The sequence below is a fragment of the Antedon mediterranea genome, chromosome 8 (genome assembly GCF_964355755.1).
Source record: "Antedon mediterranea chromosome 8, ecAntMedi1.1, whole genome shotgun sequence".
Taxonomy (NCBI): domain Eukaryota; kingdom Metazoa; phylum Echinodermata; class Crinoidea; order Comatulida; family Antedonidae; genus Antedon; species Antedon mediterranea.
In genome coordinates, this window is record NC_092677.1 from 19,432,213 (window position 1) to 19,451,014 (window position 18,802).

The 18,802-nt window shown below is 33.3% G+C and overlaps 3 protein-coding genes across 3 annotated transcripts in view; all 3 read left to right on the forward strand.

Moving 5' to 3' along the window:
- LOC140057294 (uncharacterized) overlaps positions 1-3,653 on the forward strand; it is a 54,192-nt gene extending 50,539 nt beyond the window's left edge. The window contains exon 2 of the mRNA XM_072102890.1: positions 1,017-3,653. Coding sequence (XP_071958991.1) covers positions 1,033-2,409 — 1,377 coding nt within the window. The 5' untranslated portion in view covers positions 1,017-1,032 and the 3' untranslated portion in view covers positions 2,410-3,653. The remainder of the gene's footprint in view (positions 1-1,016) is intronic.
- Positions 3,654-11,506: 7,853 nt separating this feature from the next.
- Positions 11,507-14,338, forward strand: LOC140057694 (uncharacterized). The gene has a single exon (XM_072103414.1). The coding sequence runs from the start codon at positions 11,507-11,509 to the stop codon at positions 14,336-14,338; it is 2,832 nt and encodes a 943-aa protein (XP_071959515.1).
- Positions 14,339-14,341: 3 nt separating this feature from the next.
- LOC140057695 (uncharacterized) lies at positions 14,342-18,602 on the forward strand. Its single transcript, XM_072103416.1, has 3 exons — positions 14,342-14,384; positions 15,150-16,859; positions 17,059-18,602. The coding sequence occupies exons 1-3, from the start codon at positions 14,342-14,344 to the stop codon at positions 18,600-18,602; spliced, it is 3,297 nt and encodes a 1,098-aa protein (XP_071959517.1).
- The last annotated feature ends 200 nt before the right edge of the window (positions 18,603-18,802 follow it).

The window sequence follows — 18,802 nt, forward strand, 5'->3', positions numbered from 1 at the left end:
AAAAGTTATTATTAATTAGTTGTAATAATATAATATAGGCCTAGTGTTCTATTATTAATAGTAGGACTAACTAGGCTAGTAGTAGCGTATGAGAAATATATAATATCCCGAAAAATGTATAAATAAAACATAGACCTACCTTCGTTGTTATTAACAGTAGTAGTTTGTTTAGGTGTTACAGGCCTAGATCGAACACTTGGGCTCGGCATTACCAATTGGTTGCCAGGCATGCCAACCAGCCCCTCACTGACCGTGAATGAATCTCCGATCGTTTTGGGGTTAGGGTTGATATTTGGTCTATGACCTAAAATATCATTAATGGCAGAAAAATGTTCGAAACCCGTACTTGCACCGGCTCCAGATTTATTCACTCGGTCTTTCGCCGCTTTATACAACGACCGCAACCCCTTCAATTTTGTTTGGATATGGAATCCTTCTTTACGAGGATGCCCCATCTCTGCTAACTTGTCCGCCATCTCGTTGAACACGGACATCTTGTTGCCGGTGCTTGTATGCCAGTTTTTTACTTCTAACTGATCTCTGAACTCAGGGCTTCCCCACAATGCAATAAGGTCTTTTACCTCGGGTTCTCGCCAATGCGCACGCTTCGATGACATTTTAAAATAAATTTAATAATAATACTGTAAAGTGTATTTAAAAGGTTTGATTTTTTCGCGCGTTCACCGATCACAACAAATGGATCAGCTTGGCTATACGATCGATGAGGAGCACATGGCACGTTGTGACGTGGCGAATATTGTAATTTGATTGGCTAGATATCTAACCTAGGTCATATTCATCGATGCGTGACTTTTGTATTGTAAGCGACGTCCACTAAACTCATACCTTGAGCTTTCGTAGCGTACGAAATATCAGTGTCGTACGAGGTAGCTTTCACTAATCTTTTCCTGGTTCAGACCTATGGACTTGTACGCCGCGTACAATACGAAAGCATAACTCCGTAGGTCTGAACAGGCCCTTATTATTAGTTAATTTAACCAAATATTTTCTTTCAGTATTACAGTATACACCATGAAATATAAATGTGAACACTGTGGAATTAAGTTGGAATTCAATGACTTGAAAGAACATTTAGGATTACACACTCATTCTAAAGAAATAAAATGTGAGCTCGGTGAAGATACATCTGTCAAGGATAAGCTACATAGCCAGACACCATATAAATGTGAGCATGAGAAGGAAGGGAATCTGAATTTGAAAAAACATTTAAGCACAAACACAGGAGAGACACCATATGAATGTGAGTATGAGAAGGATGGAAATCGGAATTTGAAAACACATTTGAGGACAAACACAGGAGAGACACCTTATGAATGTGAGTATGAGAAGGAAGGAAATCGGAATTTGAAAAAACATTTGAGCACAAACACAGGAGAGACACCATATGAATGTGAGCATGAGAAGGAAGGAAATTGGAATTTGAAAACACATTTGAGGACAAACACAAGAGAGACACCATATGAATGTGAACATTGTGGACAGAAATTTAAAATAAATGGAAATTTGAAAAGGCATTTGAGAAAACACACAGGAGAGACACCATATGAATGTGAACATTGTGGACAGAAATTTAAACAAAGCTGGAATTTGAAAATGCATTTGAGAATACACACAGGAGAGACACCATATATTTGTGAACATTGTGGACAGAAATTTAAACAAAGTGGTGATTTGAAAAGGCATTTGAGAAAACACACAGGAGAGACACCATATGAATGTGAACATTGTGGTAAAAAATTTAAAATAAATGGAAATTTGAAAAGGCATTTGAGAAAACACGCAGGAGAGACACCATATGAATGTGAACATTGTGGACAGAAATTTAAACAAAGCTGGAATTTGAAAAGGCATTTGAGAATACGCACAGGAGAGACACCATATATTTGTGAACATTGTGGACAGAAATTTAAACAAAGTGGTGATTTGAAAAGGCATTTGAGAAAACACACAGGAGAGACACCATATGAATGTGAACATTGTGGACAGAAATTTAAACAAAATGGAAATTTGAAGATACATTTGAGAACACACACAGGAGAGACACCTTTTGAATGTGAACATTGTGGTAAGAAATTTAAACAAAATGGAAGTTTGAAGATACATTTGAGAACACACACAGGAGAGACACCATATGAATGTGAATATTGTGGTAAAAAATTTAAATACAATGGAAATTTGAAGATACATTTGAGAACACACACAGGAGAGACACCTTTTGAATGTGAACATTGTGGTAAGAAATTTAAACAAAATGGAAGTTTGAAGATACATTTTAGAACACACACAGGAGAGACACCATATGAATGTGAATATTGTGGTAAAAAATTTAAACAAAATGGAAATTTGAAGATACATTTGAGAACACACACAGGAGAGACACCATATTAATGTGAATATTGTGGTAAAAAATTTAAACACAATGGAAATTTGAAGATACATTTGAGAACACACACAGGAGAGACACCATATTAATGTGAATATTGTGGTAAAAAATTTAAACACAATGGAAATTTGAAGATACATTTGAGAACACACACAGGAGAGACACTATATGAATGTGAACATGGTGGTAAGAAATTTAAACAAAATGGAAATTTGAAAATCCATTTGAGAACACACACAGGAGAGACACCATATGAATGTGAACATTGTGGGCAGATATTTAAACAAAATGGAAGTTTGAAGATACATTTGAGAACACACACACAGGAGAGACACCATATGAATGTGAAGATTGTCGTAAGAAGTTTACACACACAAGAGAGACACCATATGAATGTGAACATTGTGGACAGAAATTTAAACACAATGGAAATTTGAAAATACATTTGAGAAAACACACAAGAGAGACACCATATGAATGTGAACATGAAAAGGAAGGAAATCGGTATTTGAAAAAAACATTTGAGGACAAACACAGGAGAGAAGAGATTTAAAGTGATAATTTGAAAAGACATGTGAGAATTCACACGAGAGAGAATTAATAGGTTAAGTTTGAAAATTGTTGGGAAAAATAAACAGAAATATTTATTTCAGATAAATGAGTTACTATAATGTAGTACTCAATAATTTGAGCCATGATAATTGAAGAATATAATTGTGTAGATTACTGTATTCCCTGATACAAAAAACTTATACATTGTTTATTAAGAGTTTTAAGATTTAATACTATAAAATAATGTCAATCAAACAAATCAAACAAAATAGATAATTATAAACCATTCCCATAAAGTGAGAATTTTTAAAAAACATTTTAGAACTCGCACAATGAATCTGAATATTGTGAGAATAAAAAAACATTTGAAAATATACACTACAGAGACACAACACAATATAAATGTAATTTGTGGAAAGAGATTTAAAACTACTTTAATATTCAACATTTAAAATTGCATTTGAGGATACACACAAACAGAGAAAACATACGGTACTGTATAAATGTTAATGTTCTGTGTGTTACTGTTTTTTGTTTTGTTTAAAGTACACACACACTTTCAATTCTAAATGTACACTCTTTTACTTACTAGTTAGTAAATTGTTGTTTTAACATTTATTATAATACTATGATACCTAGGACTTAATTATTATACTATTGTATTATTTTAATTCACTTTATCATAACATTGCCACTAAATATAAAAACATGTAGATTATAATAAATGTTTGGTTTTGTTTACACTTTGTTTCGTTTGCGATATTTCAAAATTTATAATAAACCCTTTCTATGATTTATAATGTACAGTAGCCTTCCTATGTGATAAAGCCTTCCTGTGATTTTTAATTCAAAGTAAGAGTTTTCATTTATAGTCGGTTCATTTTTGTAACAATAAAATCAAGTTTTATTCATATTATTCAAGATACTGTAAAATATACTATTTTCTTTGTGTATATTTGTAGACACAGCGACACAACAGGGGATAGATATATAGTATTTTATATAATATTATATTTTTATGTTGAAGTTGAGGTATTGAGCAGACGTACACTATAGATTATGTTTTGGAAAAAAGTGTGTACTGCAGTTATTAGAATTATAAAGTACTGTAGTTATATTATAGATAACTGATTTTTCTGCAGTTTTACAAGTGGTCAGATAATATTCAAAACTGAATGTTGTTACGTGTTGTCAAAAGAATTGACACAACAATGTAACACTGAATCCAGTGAGTAACAACTCTCTTCTAAATCCAATTATTTAATTAAAGTGGAATTTCAATGCAATTCTACATAATTGGCGTTATACAGTATACTGTAAAGGCGGTAACTATCCACTATTATAGCTCTAGATAAAGCCTTTCCCACCACCATTACACAATGGTAGAGTGGATCGGTTATAATGTTTCGGGTCGTTACTCAATAAGTACTCTTACGGCATCTAAGTATATAATTCCATTTGCATAATTATACTCTCAACCAATCTAATACCGTAAATAAGTACTCGCCCTGCCAGTCTATGATCCTATTTATTGCCGAGGAATGCCATTCAGTTGTATACAATGGCAGCGAGGGAACGACTGAGGAAGACGAAGGAAGTCTTGACATTTCTCTACCGGATAGTCCATTTCAACCCGACATTCCAAAGAATCAAGGATGGAAAAACAGGGAAAGAAAAATCTATTTCACGTTCCTGTCACTACGAATATTTTGAGCGATGGCATTGGCTTCATTATGGAAAAAATAAAGATGCGGTTCTTTGTGTCACATGTGCAAAGGCAATTGAAAAGAAATTAGTGCTGAAACCTACTGGAAACCAATATGACACGTTTCTGTCAAAAGGTTTTCGGAAATGGTCAGACGTCAAACACAAAGTTACAAAGCACGAAATTAGCACTTTTCGTCGTATCACAGCCACTAAACTTGCTGCTATCAAGCAAGTGCCCATTTCACAGTCATTAAGTGAATTAACCAAAAAAAATGCTCTTCAGTATCTTCGTGTGATATTTTCGTCTTTGAGATATTTATGTTCTCAGGGCTTGCCAATACGCGGACATGAACATGATGATGATGCATTTTACAATTTGATGCTCGAACGGCTGGCATCTGATTATAATCACCTACTTCCTCTGCTACACAAAAGGGACAATTAGATGTCAGATACCATTCAAAATGAGATTATCCAGATGCATGCACATCCGCTACAAAGACATATCATGTCCAAAATATATACTTGCCATTTCATTGGTATAGTTGTTGATGACTCTGGCATGGAGCAATTTACTGTCTGCACAGTATGCAGTTAATGATGAGAGTAGCCTAATGTCCTGAAAATCCAAAACAAGTTTATGGGACTTTATAACTGTCTAGACAACTGGAGAAACGCTATCCAAAGTTATTTGGGATGTTTTGAATCGCATGGCATGTCAAGAAAAGCTGCGTGGATTCTCTTGTGATGGAGCATCGAATATGAGTGGAAGATTTAAGGGAGCACAAGCACACTTGAAGAAGTCTTCACCTGGTTCTCTATATACACTGTGCAAACCACAGCTTATATCTTGTTCTTCAAGAAGCTGCTCGTGCGAATTCTAACATTTCAAGTGCACTGGTTTTTTTAAAAGATGCTGCCAATGTCATACGCGAGTCATCAAAACGCCGTGGTTTGTTTTCTAGTCGGTTTGAAATGAACCCGTCGTCACTTCATCAGCGCTGTGTCCAATTCTTGATGGTGCATTAGAACAAAAGCTATTCGTAAGATTCTCAAAAGCCACAAACATGTGAATGAAGCCCTCAAATCTATCGCTTTTGACCGTGGAACTCGTGGAGAAAATCGAGGTAAATGCTAGGGTCTCGCTAGACAGACAAAGAAGAAGAAAACGTACAGATCGTTACTCACTGCAGAATATATATTTCAGGATTGTGAAGGAGTTGTCAAACAGTTACAATCCGTGGAGGTCACGCCTGCTTCAGCATTAACTCTAATAGAAAGTCTAAAGACGTCTCTTCAACAAATTGCTGCAGAAGTGGACTTGGAAGACGGGTTAGGAGAAAAGGGTTCAGGGATTAATTGGACCTGTTTCGGATATTGGGATAGCTACGTAGTTCAGCTTCGAGCAGATTTCTATCATTTTCAAACTATATATAGATCTCATTAGCGATGCTTTGGAACAGAGGTTTGACCAAGCCGACCCGGTTGCAAGCAACAGAGAGACGCTTCTCACTTGTCTGTCCACTGTCAGATGGGGACTCTGTGGAGTTCGATGAACTTGTGAAAGCCTCGAATTTTCCATCATATTGACCAAAGAAAGCTACGTCGACACTTACTACAAAAATAAACTATTTAATGCAAGCTGTATCTGAAGGTAAATCTCATCCATTCTTATGCGACCATTTAAACAAGATAGTAACAGTTCTCGGCAAAATGGATAAAATACAGAGGTCTTTATATAATAAAGTTGAATATCTATTTGAGCTTATTCTGTGTCAAGCTACTAGTCGCCAGTGCTGAAAGGCCGTTTTCTTGTCTCCGACGACTTAAAACATGGGTCAGGTCTACGATGGCTCAATCTAGTTTAACCCATTCAGCTTTACAAAATATTTACAGGAATTTGATCACTCAGCTTAACACTAGAGACATTTTACGCACATTTGTGCAGAAAGCACCAGAAGGAAGAGAAGTGTTCGGACAGTAGTTAAACGTTGATTTATTATTTTGGTTTTTTTTTATTATCGTTTGTTTTATTTGTTTGGGATTTGTTCAGTGGTGAATATGGCACACTTATAAATGAACAAATTACTTTAATGATATCTATATATAAATTTACGTATGGGCAAAATTCGGTAAATCGCGCCTTACTTCTAGAATTTTTACTCGATGGTATATAAAGTTTGTTCGTACTTTCGGTACTGATTTTAACCACCTGATGTAACCCTGTTTACTAATTAAATTAAGTTAGATAATTAGTTATTGACGATTAAAACGAATTTAGGTTCAACGATTTGCCCCAAATAGGGGTGTTTTCCGATCGTGGTATACACTGTCTAATGGATGTCCATCTTGAAAAATACCCGCCACAAAAATGCGAGGAGGCTTCGCATTTTCCTATCTCCTCCTACGATAATTGTTTTTAATAGCTGAAAACCGGTTGAACAGCTAGAGTACAGCATCATAATGTTGTAGACAGGCCGATTTTCTTTAAAAAAATACTATTTTGATAGATTTAATATACGATTATACAAATGTATTGATTTGCGATGAATGGAACATCCCAATCTCTAAGTCTGCCAGAGTTTGGTTTAACACAAGTAGATAAATTTATGATCCCTTGGTTTAACACATACGGTAGGTAAATATATGGGCCCTTTGAGAATAAACTTGCAATACTGTAAATACCTATTAACTATTTTTGGTCCTCATTTGAATCGAGCATTTCTTACTGTGAATGTTCGTACTGTTAGATGTAATATAAAAATATATACAAATAAACTTTATTACTGAGATTGTGGATAGGCTCTACTGTTTAGATATATAAACACATTATTATACAAATAAACTTTATACTGACAGTTCCTTCTCACAGTTTGTATTAATTAATAATTACCAAAAATATAAACGTCGTAGTGGTGTATCGTGACATGTACTTTAATATTTCAATCGATTATGACAGTGACAGTTTTAACAAAGTATTACATCGCAAATGTTTTACTGTATTTAGAGGTATATTATTTATAGGCCTATAAAACATGAAAAAAAAAATTTCGTTACTGAGTGGATAAAGAATATACTTAAAAATTGTTCCTCTTGGTACCTATCCGCTTTCCCATCCCTCAACCCTAATGTTACATACAAAACACAAATTGGGTTTCTTTAAATGAGTCCAAATCAAAAATTTGGACTCATTTTGTGATAAGTTACTCCTTCGGAAGTAATTCCCAGGGTGCTAATTTTAGTTGACTACATAAATCATCGTGTCTATTTATTCGTTTCTGTAAACGACAATGTATTATAGTCCCGCGGTACGTACATTTGAAATCGCCAGTTTTGTTACGCTGAAATTACTGTGTATTTGAGAACCATCGGTGGGCACGACCTAGATGGTACGCGAGCGTACTTAAAGTGTATTTCCTGGCTTATTTTGACCACCATCCATATTTTTAGTTATAAATGTCTCTTTAAGAGAATTTTTTTTCTGGAAAAATATTATTAAATAAACAACTGTATTCAGATACAGAATGTGTAATAATGATTAACGGTTGGTGTTCAAAAAGCTTCAAAATGCATAGAGGGATCAGACAAGGCCCTTTCTGCCTTACTATTCATTTTATTAGCAGAAATAATTGCTATAAGAATTAAAAGTGATCAAAATATCGAAGGGATTGCCCTTCCAGGCAAGGATGACTATACAACTGAAGTCAAAATTGCACAATTAGTAGATGACACAGTTTTATTTCTAAAAAATGAAAACAGTATAAAAAATATCATCTCTCGAGATTTGGCAAAGTTATGATTTTAAAAACACTTGGGTTTTAGCAAAGTTAATCTACAACGCAAGTATTATAGATACCCCAGAATGCGTTTTAAATGAAGTCGATAAAATTGTATTCGACTTTATTTGGAATAATAAAACAGAAAAGATAAAAAGGTTAACATTAATCAATGATTATAAAAGTGGTGGAGTAAATGCTCCAAACTTCAGATCTCAAGTCAGGGCACTACACATGTCATGGCTTAAAAGACTGTACAATGATGACACATCAAAATGGAAGTGTTTACCTAAAATGTATTTTAACAAAATAGGTCCAAGAGAGGTTATTGAAAATATATCAAATGTAAAATATAAAGAAACACATTACAGTAGTATGCCTTTATTATATAAATCAATGTTAAAGTATTTAGCTGAATTCAATCAATATTCTTTTAAATTTCACTTTCCTATGAACAAATTATAGAACAACCTATATGGGGCAACAACTTGATAACACACAATGTTTTCTCACTCCTTTATAGGAATTGGATTAGATCTGGTATAACAAAGATGAAACATATTAGGCCTATAATTGATAACAGATTTATTAATAAAAATGAATTACTATTTTTGTTAAATATCAAATCTAATTGGATTGCTGAATTTTCATGTCTACTAAAAGCAATACCACGAGAATGGAAAGACAACATCTATTCAAAAATTGATAATGTAAAAGTTAACGAAGTTATATCAATACAGTATAGTAAAATTAGTTGTAAAAACATTCGTCTCTTTTTTATCAAAAAAAAATTGTAATTGTAAAGAACCAACCAGTAAAACAAAGTGGGAAACACATTTTAATATAGAGAACGATTGGTCACTGACATGGAAAAGAAAAGTAAATGATATTAAAGATAACAAATTTAAACAGCTAAATTTCAAACTATTGCATTGTATTATTCCTACCAATAGAGGGCTCTTTAAATTTGATCAGACACTTGCCTGCAATGCAATGTAATAGAAGATGATAAACACTTCTTTTACCAATGTACTGAAGCAAATGATTTATGGAAATACATTAATGTTATTATACCATATATAAGTTTGGAATTGAAGCAAACTTTCAAAATATTGTACTCGGTACCGAAAACAGATATGTTGACCACATGTTCTCTCTTGGATGCAGTCTGTATTTATAAAGCACACATTAAAAAAATAAGTAAAGAAATGGAATTATGGTTCACTTTCTCGCCTCTTTTTGGCATTGGTATAATAGGTTATACCTTAACCGACTATTATAATACGGTATATTCTACAGAGGTTTATATAACGCTGTGCAATGCCAATAGGTGGTTAAATCTTTATATAGAATTAATAATATAAGTTATATATAAGTAAGCAATGAATATAACCATGAGACATAAAACTAGAAAATACAATGTTAGTTCTCATCTCATTCATATGTTTTATTCCTCTGTTGTTCAATCAATCATTTCTTATTGTATTATTGTTTGGTTTTCTCATATTAATGTAAACAGTAAAAGTCAAATTCAGAGATTAGTAAACAAGGCCAGCAGAGTTATCGGTGTAGAAGTGAAATCTTTAGATGAAATGTTTAATACATTCATACTTAAGAAATTTGACACAATTATGCAAGACCCATCACATCCATTACATTCAGACATCATTATAAGTAGATCAGGAAGGGTTAGACTGACACAGGAAAAAATATCCACAAACCGTTTCAGATTTTCACCAATGTACATAGCATGCAATTTATTTAACAAAAACTTTTCAAGATAGTCACTTGTATCATTTGTATTTATTTATATAGTTATCACATCGTATTATTTATTCTACTCAGGTACAAAACATATCTCGAAATTGTTAACAATTTTGACAATAAAGTTATCTTGTATCTTGTATCTTGTAAAACTAGAAAAAAAAGAAAAGAATGTTTAAAACTTACTATAATTTTTAGAATTTTATAATTTTACTTATGTTCTTATTGTACAAAAAAAAAGAATTAAGAATAATTGTATTGCATTTTATGTATTGTAAATATTTATTTATTTATTTTTTACTAAATCAGCTAGAATGTTGCTTTTAACAAATAAATGACACGAAATTACATAGGCCTAGTGGCCTGCATTTTTTGTACAGAGGCCAAAATTGACTTTATTGACCAGTGATTTGCCGTTTATATGTTAACTACATAATGATTGAAAATGTTCATCTGGTTTGTAGGTATAAGTATCTTGAAAATATTTTTTTTTTTTTTTTTTTTTTTTTTTTTTTTTCAAACCAAAAACTAACCTTCATTAGCCATAGTAATTATTGGTTTGAAAAAAAGAATATTTTCAAGATAGTTAACTACATAGCTAGTAATTATTTGTAGATATTGCCTTTATATCAGTGTAATATAACATTGATATCGGTAAGAATTATATTTTTCTCTCATACTAGGCCTATATCAGGCAATATCTGTTTGACATTTTACCACAGTTACTTGTGCCACAGGAGCATGTGTATCTTATTAGCTTTACAGTATGTACCAAGTGCAGTACGTGTCTTGTGGACAAGGGTCATTATAACATGCTGAAAAATAATATAAAAATTAGCATAGCTGGTAACCTATGTTAGGCCTAACTGCATACTCAATGATATTTCAGTTTAAATAAAATATCTTTAATAGACAAAATCTATAATCATAATTAATGAAAAGGCGATATTCATTGCAAATAATCGTTTATACGTGCTGATTTTTGCTAATAGATAAATATTGAATTACCGGTGTAAAAATGAAAAGATATTTGTCAGATTTGTATAGGCCTAAGTAAAGTACGGTATAGACTTAAACACACGTACTTTATTTCCTACACTTTACCTTTAATACAGCTTGTAATAAAATGAAATCATACCTTGACAGTGTACAAGAATCATTTTACAGATGAGTATAAGAAAAACACTGGTACTTAATAACTTCCCACATATCTAAAGCTAATTCATTGAATTAAATCACTGAACTGTTTGTAGTTAACAAACACATGATTGACACATTGAATTGTTTTTTTTTTCCGATAATTATGGGTTTGAATTATAATTTCTCAAGAACTAATGTATCCGCTTTCAAGCGTAAAAGAGGGCGCCGTGCTGGTCGGAATATGCGGAAGCAAATACTTGTTCAGATCGGAGGAAGAGTAGATAATTCTAATATTAATGGTGAGAGAGGGCCTAGCATTCTTGTTCCAATTTTGTGTAAAGCTAAACTTAGTAGGTCTAACATTTACCCTAGTGTTTTTCTGTGTAATGCGCGCTCGTTATGTAATAAGATGAATGAATTTGAGTTAGTTTTAGCAAACAGTAACATTGACATTGCTGGTATAACAGAATCGTGGTTTCATTCTGATTTTTCTTCTGAGTGTTCGGCAGTTCAGGGTTTCTCATGCATTCGGAATGATAGAAGTAATCGCGTTGGCGGTGGTGTTGTTCTATATATTAATGAAGTATATGATTACGAAGTTGATGATGCATGTCCTATTGATCTTGAATGCCTATGCGTTGATGTAAAAATTAACCTCTCTTTCTCAATCGTCACTATTGTCGTCTATTACCCACCTAACTGTAATCGGAATCAACAGCTTACAGAGTTCTTGTGCTCAAGAATTGACTATTTTCGTAGTGTAAGGGATAATGCTGCTTTCATTATTATGGGTGACTTTAATGACTACGATATTGACCCCCTACTTTATCAAACATCATTAGAACAAGTAGTAGATTTTCCCACTCGCGATGATGCATGTCTTGATAAAATGTTAACAAACATCTCTGATCTTTACCAATCCCCTTTAAAACTCTCTCCCCTGGGTTGCAGTGACCATGCCTCCATTCTTTTAAAACCTAATTTTATTCAAAAGAAACCGGTAAAGAGAAGGTTGCTAGTTCGCCGTCCCTTGAAAGACTCGTCCATGCGTGCATTTGGCCAAGTTATTACTGGGATTGACTGGGATGATATAGTTCATGAGGACGACAGTTCTGAATATTTAGCTGCCAAATTTGAAAGTGTGCTTAAGGAAACCTACGAAAAGTCTTTTCCTTCAGTAGTTATTCGTGTCAGAGACAATGATAAACCTTGGTTTAATCAAAGTATTAAAAAAATGATTGAGAAAAGACATCGTGCTTATCGAAAGGGTAACCAAACAAGATACCGTCATTTTAGAAGGCTTGTTCGTTCTGAAGTAAGATTGGCAAAATCAAACTTCTATAAAGAATCTATATCTTCTCTTAGGAAAATTGAGCCCCAGAAGTGGCACAAGAAAGTGCAGAGGATTGCTGGAAAATCAAAACCGCAATCTGCACTTCTTGAACCTGGTTGTGACCCTGATGTTGTTGTAGATGTTGTCAACAAACATTTTGCTAGGATTTGTTCTTTTTTACCTGCATTAGATTTGCGAAATTTACCTGCCTTTCTTCCTTCTGTTAAGCCCCCTGTTATTTTTCCTGGGCAAGTTTTTAAACTATTAAAGGGCATTAATGTGAATAAATCAAGGCATCCTCGTGATATACCTCTCCGATTAATTAAGGAATTTGCCTTAGAACTTGCCCAACCTCTCGCTAAAATATTGAATTGTTGCCTCCAGGATAATAATTTCCCATCTATCTGGAAGAATGCCATCATTACTCCTGTACCCAAAAAGCCAAAGGCTTCTACACCTAATGAACATAGGCCTATATCCATCACGCCTGTTTTTGGTAGAATTTTTGAGAGCTTCCTTTCTGATTGGATAGCTACTGATTTCAGACCTCTTATGGATTCCCAACAGTTTGGAAATGCGAAGGGTTCATCACCGACTCATTACCTTGTTCAACTCTGTAATAGGCTTCTGTCAGGATTAGATAGCTCAGGAATGTATGGTACTATTTGTGCCATAGACTTTAGTAAAGCCTTTGACCGGGTCAACCATTCAATTCTGATTGACAAATTAATTGGTCTTAATATCATGCCCTCTATCATTCCAACGGTGTGTAGCTTCCTCTCGCAAAGAAATCAGTGTGTGCGGTTGGGCGGTTCAGTCTCAGCGCCAGAACCAATTTCGTGCGGAGTGCCTCAGGGTACTAAATTAGGCCCAATCCTATTTACTATCATGGTTAATGATTTGCTCAACAATGTACCTGATAGATGGAAGTTTGTTGATGACCTGACGATTGGCGAGGTGATTTCAGTACAGAGACCTGAAGATAGTTCGATTCAAAGCAACCTTGATGCTCTTTCCAGTTGGTGTGTGGAGAATGATGCAACACCAAATCCTGTAAAGTTTCAAGTGATGCGTGTTCATTTTTTGCGTAATTTTCCCCAATTTGAGCCGTTACAAATGGATGGTGTTATACTCGAAGAATCCCAGAGTGTGAAACTTCTTGGAGTGCATCTGCAATGTGACCTCAAGTGGGACAAGCAGATTAAAGAAGTCGTTTCCAGGGCATCACGTCGTCTATATATGCTATACATTCTGAAGCGTTTTGGAGCCCCAAATGATGATCTGGTTTTCACTTTTATAACATACATTCGTCCTTTACTTGAGTATGCCAGTCCTCTTTGGCATAGCTCGATCACCAATAAACAGAGTGATCAACTTGAATTCATCCAAAAGCGTGTTGTAAAACTTATTATTGGATATCAAAACTATGTTAGTTACGCAAAATCACTTGAAACCCTCAAGTTAAAGACATTGCAGCATAGACGTCAGGTTCTTCTTTATAACTTTGGAAAGGGGCTGCTAAAGTCAGATCGCTTTAAGGAATGGATCCCTGAAAAAGAAAAGCCGACAAGGTGTTTGCGTAAAGTTATAAGTTTGATGTGCCACGATGTCGGACTAAAAGACTTGCTGCATCAACAATTCCAACTGTTATTGGACTCTTAAATAATGAATAGATTTGGACAATTAACCTTTAAAGACATTTCGAAGAGTATGTTCTATTGTCTCTTTGTCAAGTAGTTGTTTTATGCTTTAAATTTTTTTTTGTAACTACTTATGGGACTATAAAAATGTGATTTATAAGATTCAATTTTTTAAATTTGTAAATATAATATAAGAATTTGTAATTATTAATATCATCCTTTGAATTTGAATTTTGTGCAATTTTTATTGTACTTTTAGTTTAATGAATTTTACATATATTTTATTGGTGTTTAAAAATAATGTGATTATTAATATTAGTCTCTATTTTTTAAAATTGTATATTTAAGAATTTGTGCATTTTTTATAGTAATTTTAAGTTTAACGAATTATACAGTAATTATTACTGTTTCTTAGGCTTTAATGTGTTTTTTCTTCGTTTAACTTTGTTTAGGCTATGTGAATTATCATTTTCATATGTAAGCTCTTCATTTCAACTATGAGTTGTATTTTGAGTCTTTTTATACCGATTAAATAAAAAAAAAATAAAAATAAAATTGAGTACCATATTCAATCAAACAAAACATTGTTGATCCTAATAAATGAATTAGATCATACATAAATGAGTGTTTAAAATGTGGATTAACAAATCATCAAACCAGAGACTGTTTTTATGCTCATCCAATTCGATGTGCTATTTGTGGTGAGTATGGACACAAAGCATACCTTTGTCGCACACAAGATCACAAACACGTCGTCCACTTCAACAATCGTGAAGCATAGGACAACGGCAACAGCAATGTAAGCACTAACAATAAATTCACTGTCCTATTAGACGAAGCAGAACATTTAGAGATTGAGAACAATGACAATTATTTTCCTACAAATACTACATCAGCATCTACGACTGGAAGCGTTTTTAAACGTCACAGACGTGGTCATGGTAAAAGAAATAAGACTGGTAAGAATATTACAAATCATGGCAAATGTCTTCTAAATATTGGTTTCAACAATGTAAATCGATTACGCTCTAAAGTTCCAGAAATTTTAAGATTAATGAATTCGGAAAATATACACATATTTGGAGTTGTAGAAACTTTTTTAAAAGGTGAATTAACTGATGATATTAATGGGTTCCAATGGATAGGTAAAAACAGAAGTTCAAAGGGAGGTGGTGGAATTGGTGCATTTATATCAAAAAATGTTAAGATTATTGATGACAATGTTTTGAACTCGCGAGATGATACATATGAAAGATTATGGTTCAAAATCTCTCCTGATGAAAATCAAATTTATATAGCCGTTGCATATTTTCCTGTTGAGGGAGTAGATAATGATTTATGTGATGAATTATATAACCAATTGCTTGCTGATATAATTTGTATCGAGAATGATCATGGAGACCCCGATCCCCAAATCATAATAATGTCTGATATGAATGCTAGGATTGGTAAAGAAATCCCTTATGGCGATCCAGTTCTAAACTCAAATGGCGAGCGTCTTTTAAATTTTCGTAACGACACATGTTTAAATATTCTTAATTGTACTCGGAAATGTGTAGGTAAATTCACATGGTTTAGAAACAATTTCCAAAGTACTATTGATTATATGCTTTGTTCTGATAATTTAGTCGATTCTGTTAAAGAATTTTTAATTGATGAAGATCGAATAATGGGTTTGGGGAGTGACCATAATGTTTTATTATTAAAATTATTTGTAAAATGTGTTGGTAAAGTATACGTTAATCGTAATACCAGATATAGCTGGGACTTTAAACAAGGGCAAGATTTTGAATTATTTCATGGTAAAATAGAAGAAAAGTTTAAAGATTGGAATGCCGATTCATACCATGATGTTGACATGCTTTGGGAATCATGGAAACAAAATTTAATTGAAGCGGCCCGCGAAGGAATTGGTGTACGTAAACAAAAAAATAGTAATAAATGCAATGCTTGGTTTGACAAGGAAGTCGAAACTGCTATAAAACAAAGAAGAGATGCAGCTCGTCTTCATAGAAAATGGGCAAAGAATAAAAGTAATTTAGATGAAGGGGAGAAGCTATGGCAAAGCTATCTTGATAAGAAAAATCATACAAAGAATCTAATTAGAAATAAGATTACTGAAATGCAAGTAAATAGATCGATTGATATTGCCAACAAAGGTGGTCGTAATTGCCGTGACTTTTGGAAAGTGCTTAAAGGAAATACGCGCAAAAATGACACTGTACAATGCTTAAAAATACCGGGCACCAATGAAATAACTTGTGACCGAAATAAAATGAACTATACCGTCTTAGAGTATTGGAGTACACTAGGAAAGATGAATAGAAATTTAAATTCCGAGTATGATAAAGATTATATAGAGACAGTCAACTTCGTTAATAACCTTAAAATAAATAATGACTGTAGGCAAAATGTTGAGGATAGCACTAAATCAATAGTTGACATTAAACTCACATTAGATATAGTTAAATCTGCTATCTACCAATCAAAAAACAACAAATCTGCTGGTTCTGACAATATATCTAATGAATTACTTAAAAACGGTGGGACGATTTTAAATAGATTAATGTTATCTCTATTAAAAAAAAATTGTTAGTCTTGAAAAAGTACCGTCGGAATGGAATAGTAGCATTGTTGTACCAATATATAAAAAGGGTGATAGAAGGGACCTAAATAACTTTAGAGGAATATCTTTAACATCTTGCGTTTCTAAAATATTCAATAGAGTTGTACATTACACAGTTTCCGACTTCTTAGAAGAAAACAATACCCTTTCAGAAGTTCAGGGAGGGTTTAGACCCCACCGAAGATGTGAAGACCACATTTTCACTCTTAAAAACATTGCTAGTTGCCGACTTGCGGAAGGCAAGAAGACTTACTTAGCATTCCTTGACATAAAAAAAGCATTTGATAGCGTATGGAGAGATGGATTGCTAATGGCAATATGGAATATTGGAATTCGTGGTAGATTATGGAATATTATAAGTAGCTTGTACGACAATGTTAAGGGGCAAGTAAGATTTGGTGACATTGAAACACAGTCTTTTGATATAGAAGAAGGTGTTAAGCAAGGGTGTGTCCTTTCCCCAACCCTGTTTTGCATAATAATGAACGAACTCACTAAATTATTACGAGAACACGCGTTAGGTGTGCGCATACACGATATCTGCCTTGGTAGCCTTTTTTGGGCCGACGATATTGTACTTTTAGCAGATAGCGAAAAAGAACTCAATAAAATGTTAGATTTAGTATCCTTATTTGCTAAAAAATGGAAATTTAATTTTAATAGTGAAAAGTCAAATGTTTTGATAATAGGCCAGAATCTGAATAGCGAAAAACTTTGGAAATTGGGGGATACTTTTATATCTGAAGTTGAAACATATAAGTATCTTGGTGTATACATTTCTAGAAATCTAAAAGACAATTTCCACATCAATCAAGTTATTAAAAAGGGCAATAGGATCATTGCGTACATTAAATATATTATAGATAGACTCAACAATTTTGATCGTGTTGTATATGGAGATATCCTTTGGAGAAGTATCGGCCTTCCGACTATTAACTATGCTTGTGCTGTATGTGTCAATACAAATACTAAAGACATACAAAGGATTGAGTCTCTTCAATTACAAATGGCGCGAACAATTCTTAAAGCGAGTAGAAGCACTGCAAAAGAGGCACTTTATGGCGATCTAGGTTGGCAACCAATTAAAGTAACTCAGGATATTTTTAAAGCAAAATATATAAGAAATGTTATGTGTATGGAAATGTATCGTTGGCCAAAACTTATATTAAACACAATTATTAGACATAAGAATTTTAATTCAAGGTACCAATTTATTAATGAATTTGAAAAAACTTGTGATTATATTAAGTTCGATTTCAATGCCATTCTTAATGATATATGTACAGGTACTGATATTGATATAAACTGGGTCAAGCCATTTGAAAATACAATTAAACAATCGTATTCTACTTTTTGGAAACAAGAAGTATTAAGAAAATCATCTTTGCTTGATTACTCTTTGATAAAGGAGTCACCTAGCCTAGAACCTTACCTACTGGATAAAACAGATTTTTATGGCTCAAGTTTAAAATTTAAACTTCGTTCAAACACTTTACCACTTGGAAAAAATACAAATAAGTGGAACATTGATAATCTAAATGACAAGTGTAAGGTTTGTGGGTCAGGTGAAGAAGATGTTATTTCCTGTTTATTTGTAATAAGTTACATTGTATTAGAATGGAAGAATTACAAACACTTCAACATAAACTTATTGCAATAAATTGTGTAGATACTTGGGTAAATTTTATTTCTGGTGACCTATCTATTAAGGTTCAATATGTCCTAGGAAGCACGTTATTCCATAAAAATAACTCTCACGACATTTATGCTGTATTTGACAGTTATTGTAAAATGTACACAAGCCGTGCTTGGAAATTAAGAAATGCAATTGTATTACAAATTTGAACTGTTTTATTTTTT

Excerpts from the sequence above, each read along its gene's own strand:
- LOC140057694 (XM_072103414.1), top strand. The coding sequence starts at position 11,507 with ATGGGTTTGAATTATAATTTCTCAAGAACTAATGTATCCGCTTTCAAG.
- LOC140057695 (XM_072103416.1), top strand. The coding sequence starts at position 14,342 with ATGAATAGATTTGGACAATTAACCTTTAAAGACATTTCGAAGA. Across the intron at positions 14,385-15,149 it reads CTTTAAAGACATTTCGAAGA|ACGAAGCAGAACATTTAGAG; the intron begins GTATGTTCTATT and ends CTGTCCTATTAG. Across the intron at positions 16,860-17,058 it reads TAATGAATTACTTAAAAACG|TTTCCGACTTCTTAGAAGAA; the intron begins GTGGGACGATTT and ends TACATTACACAG.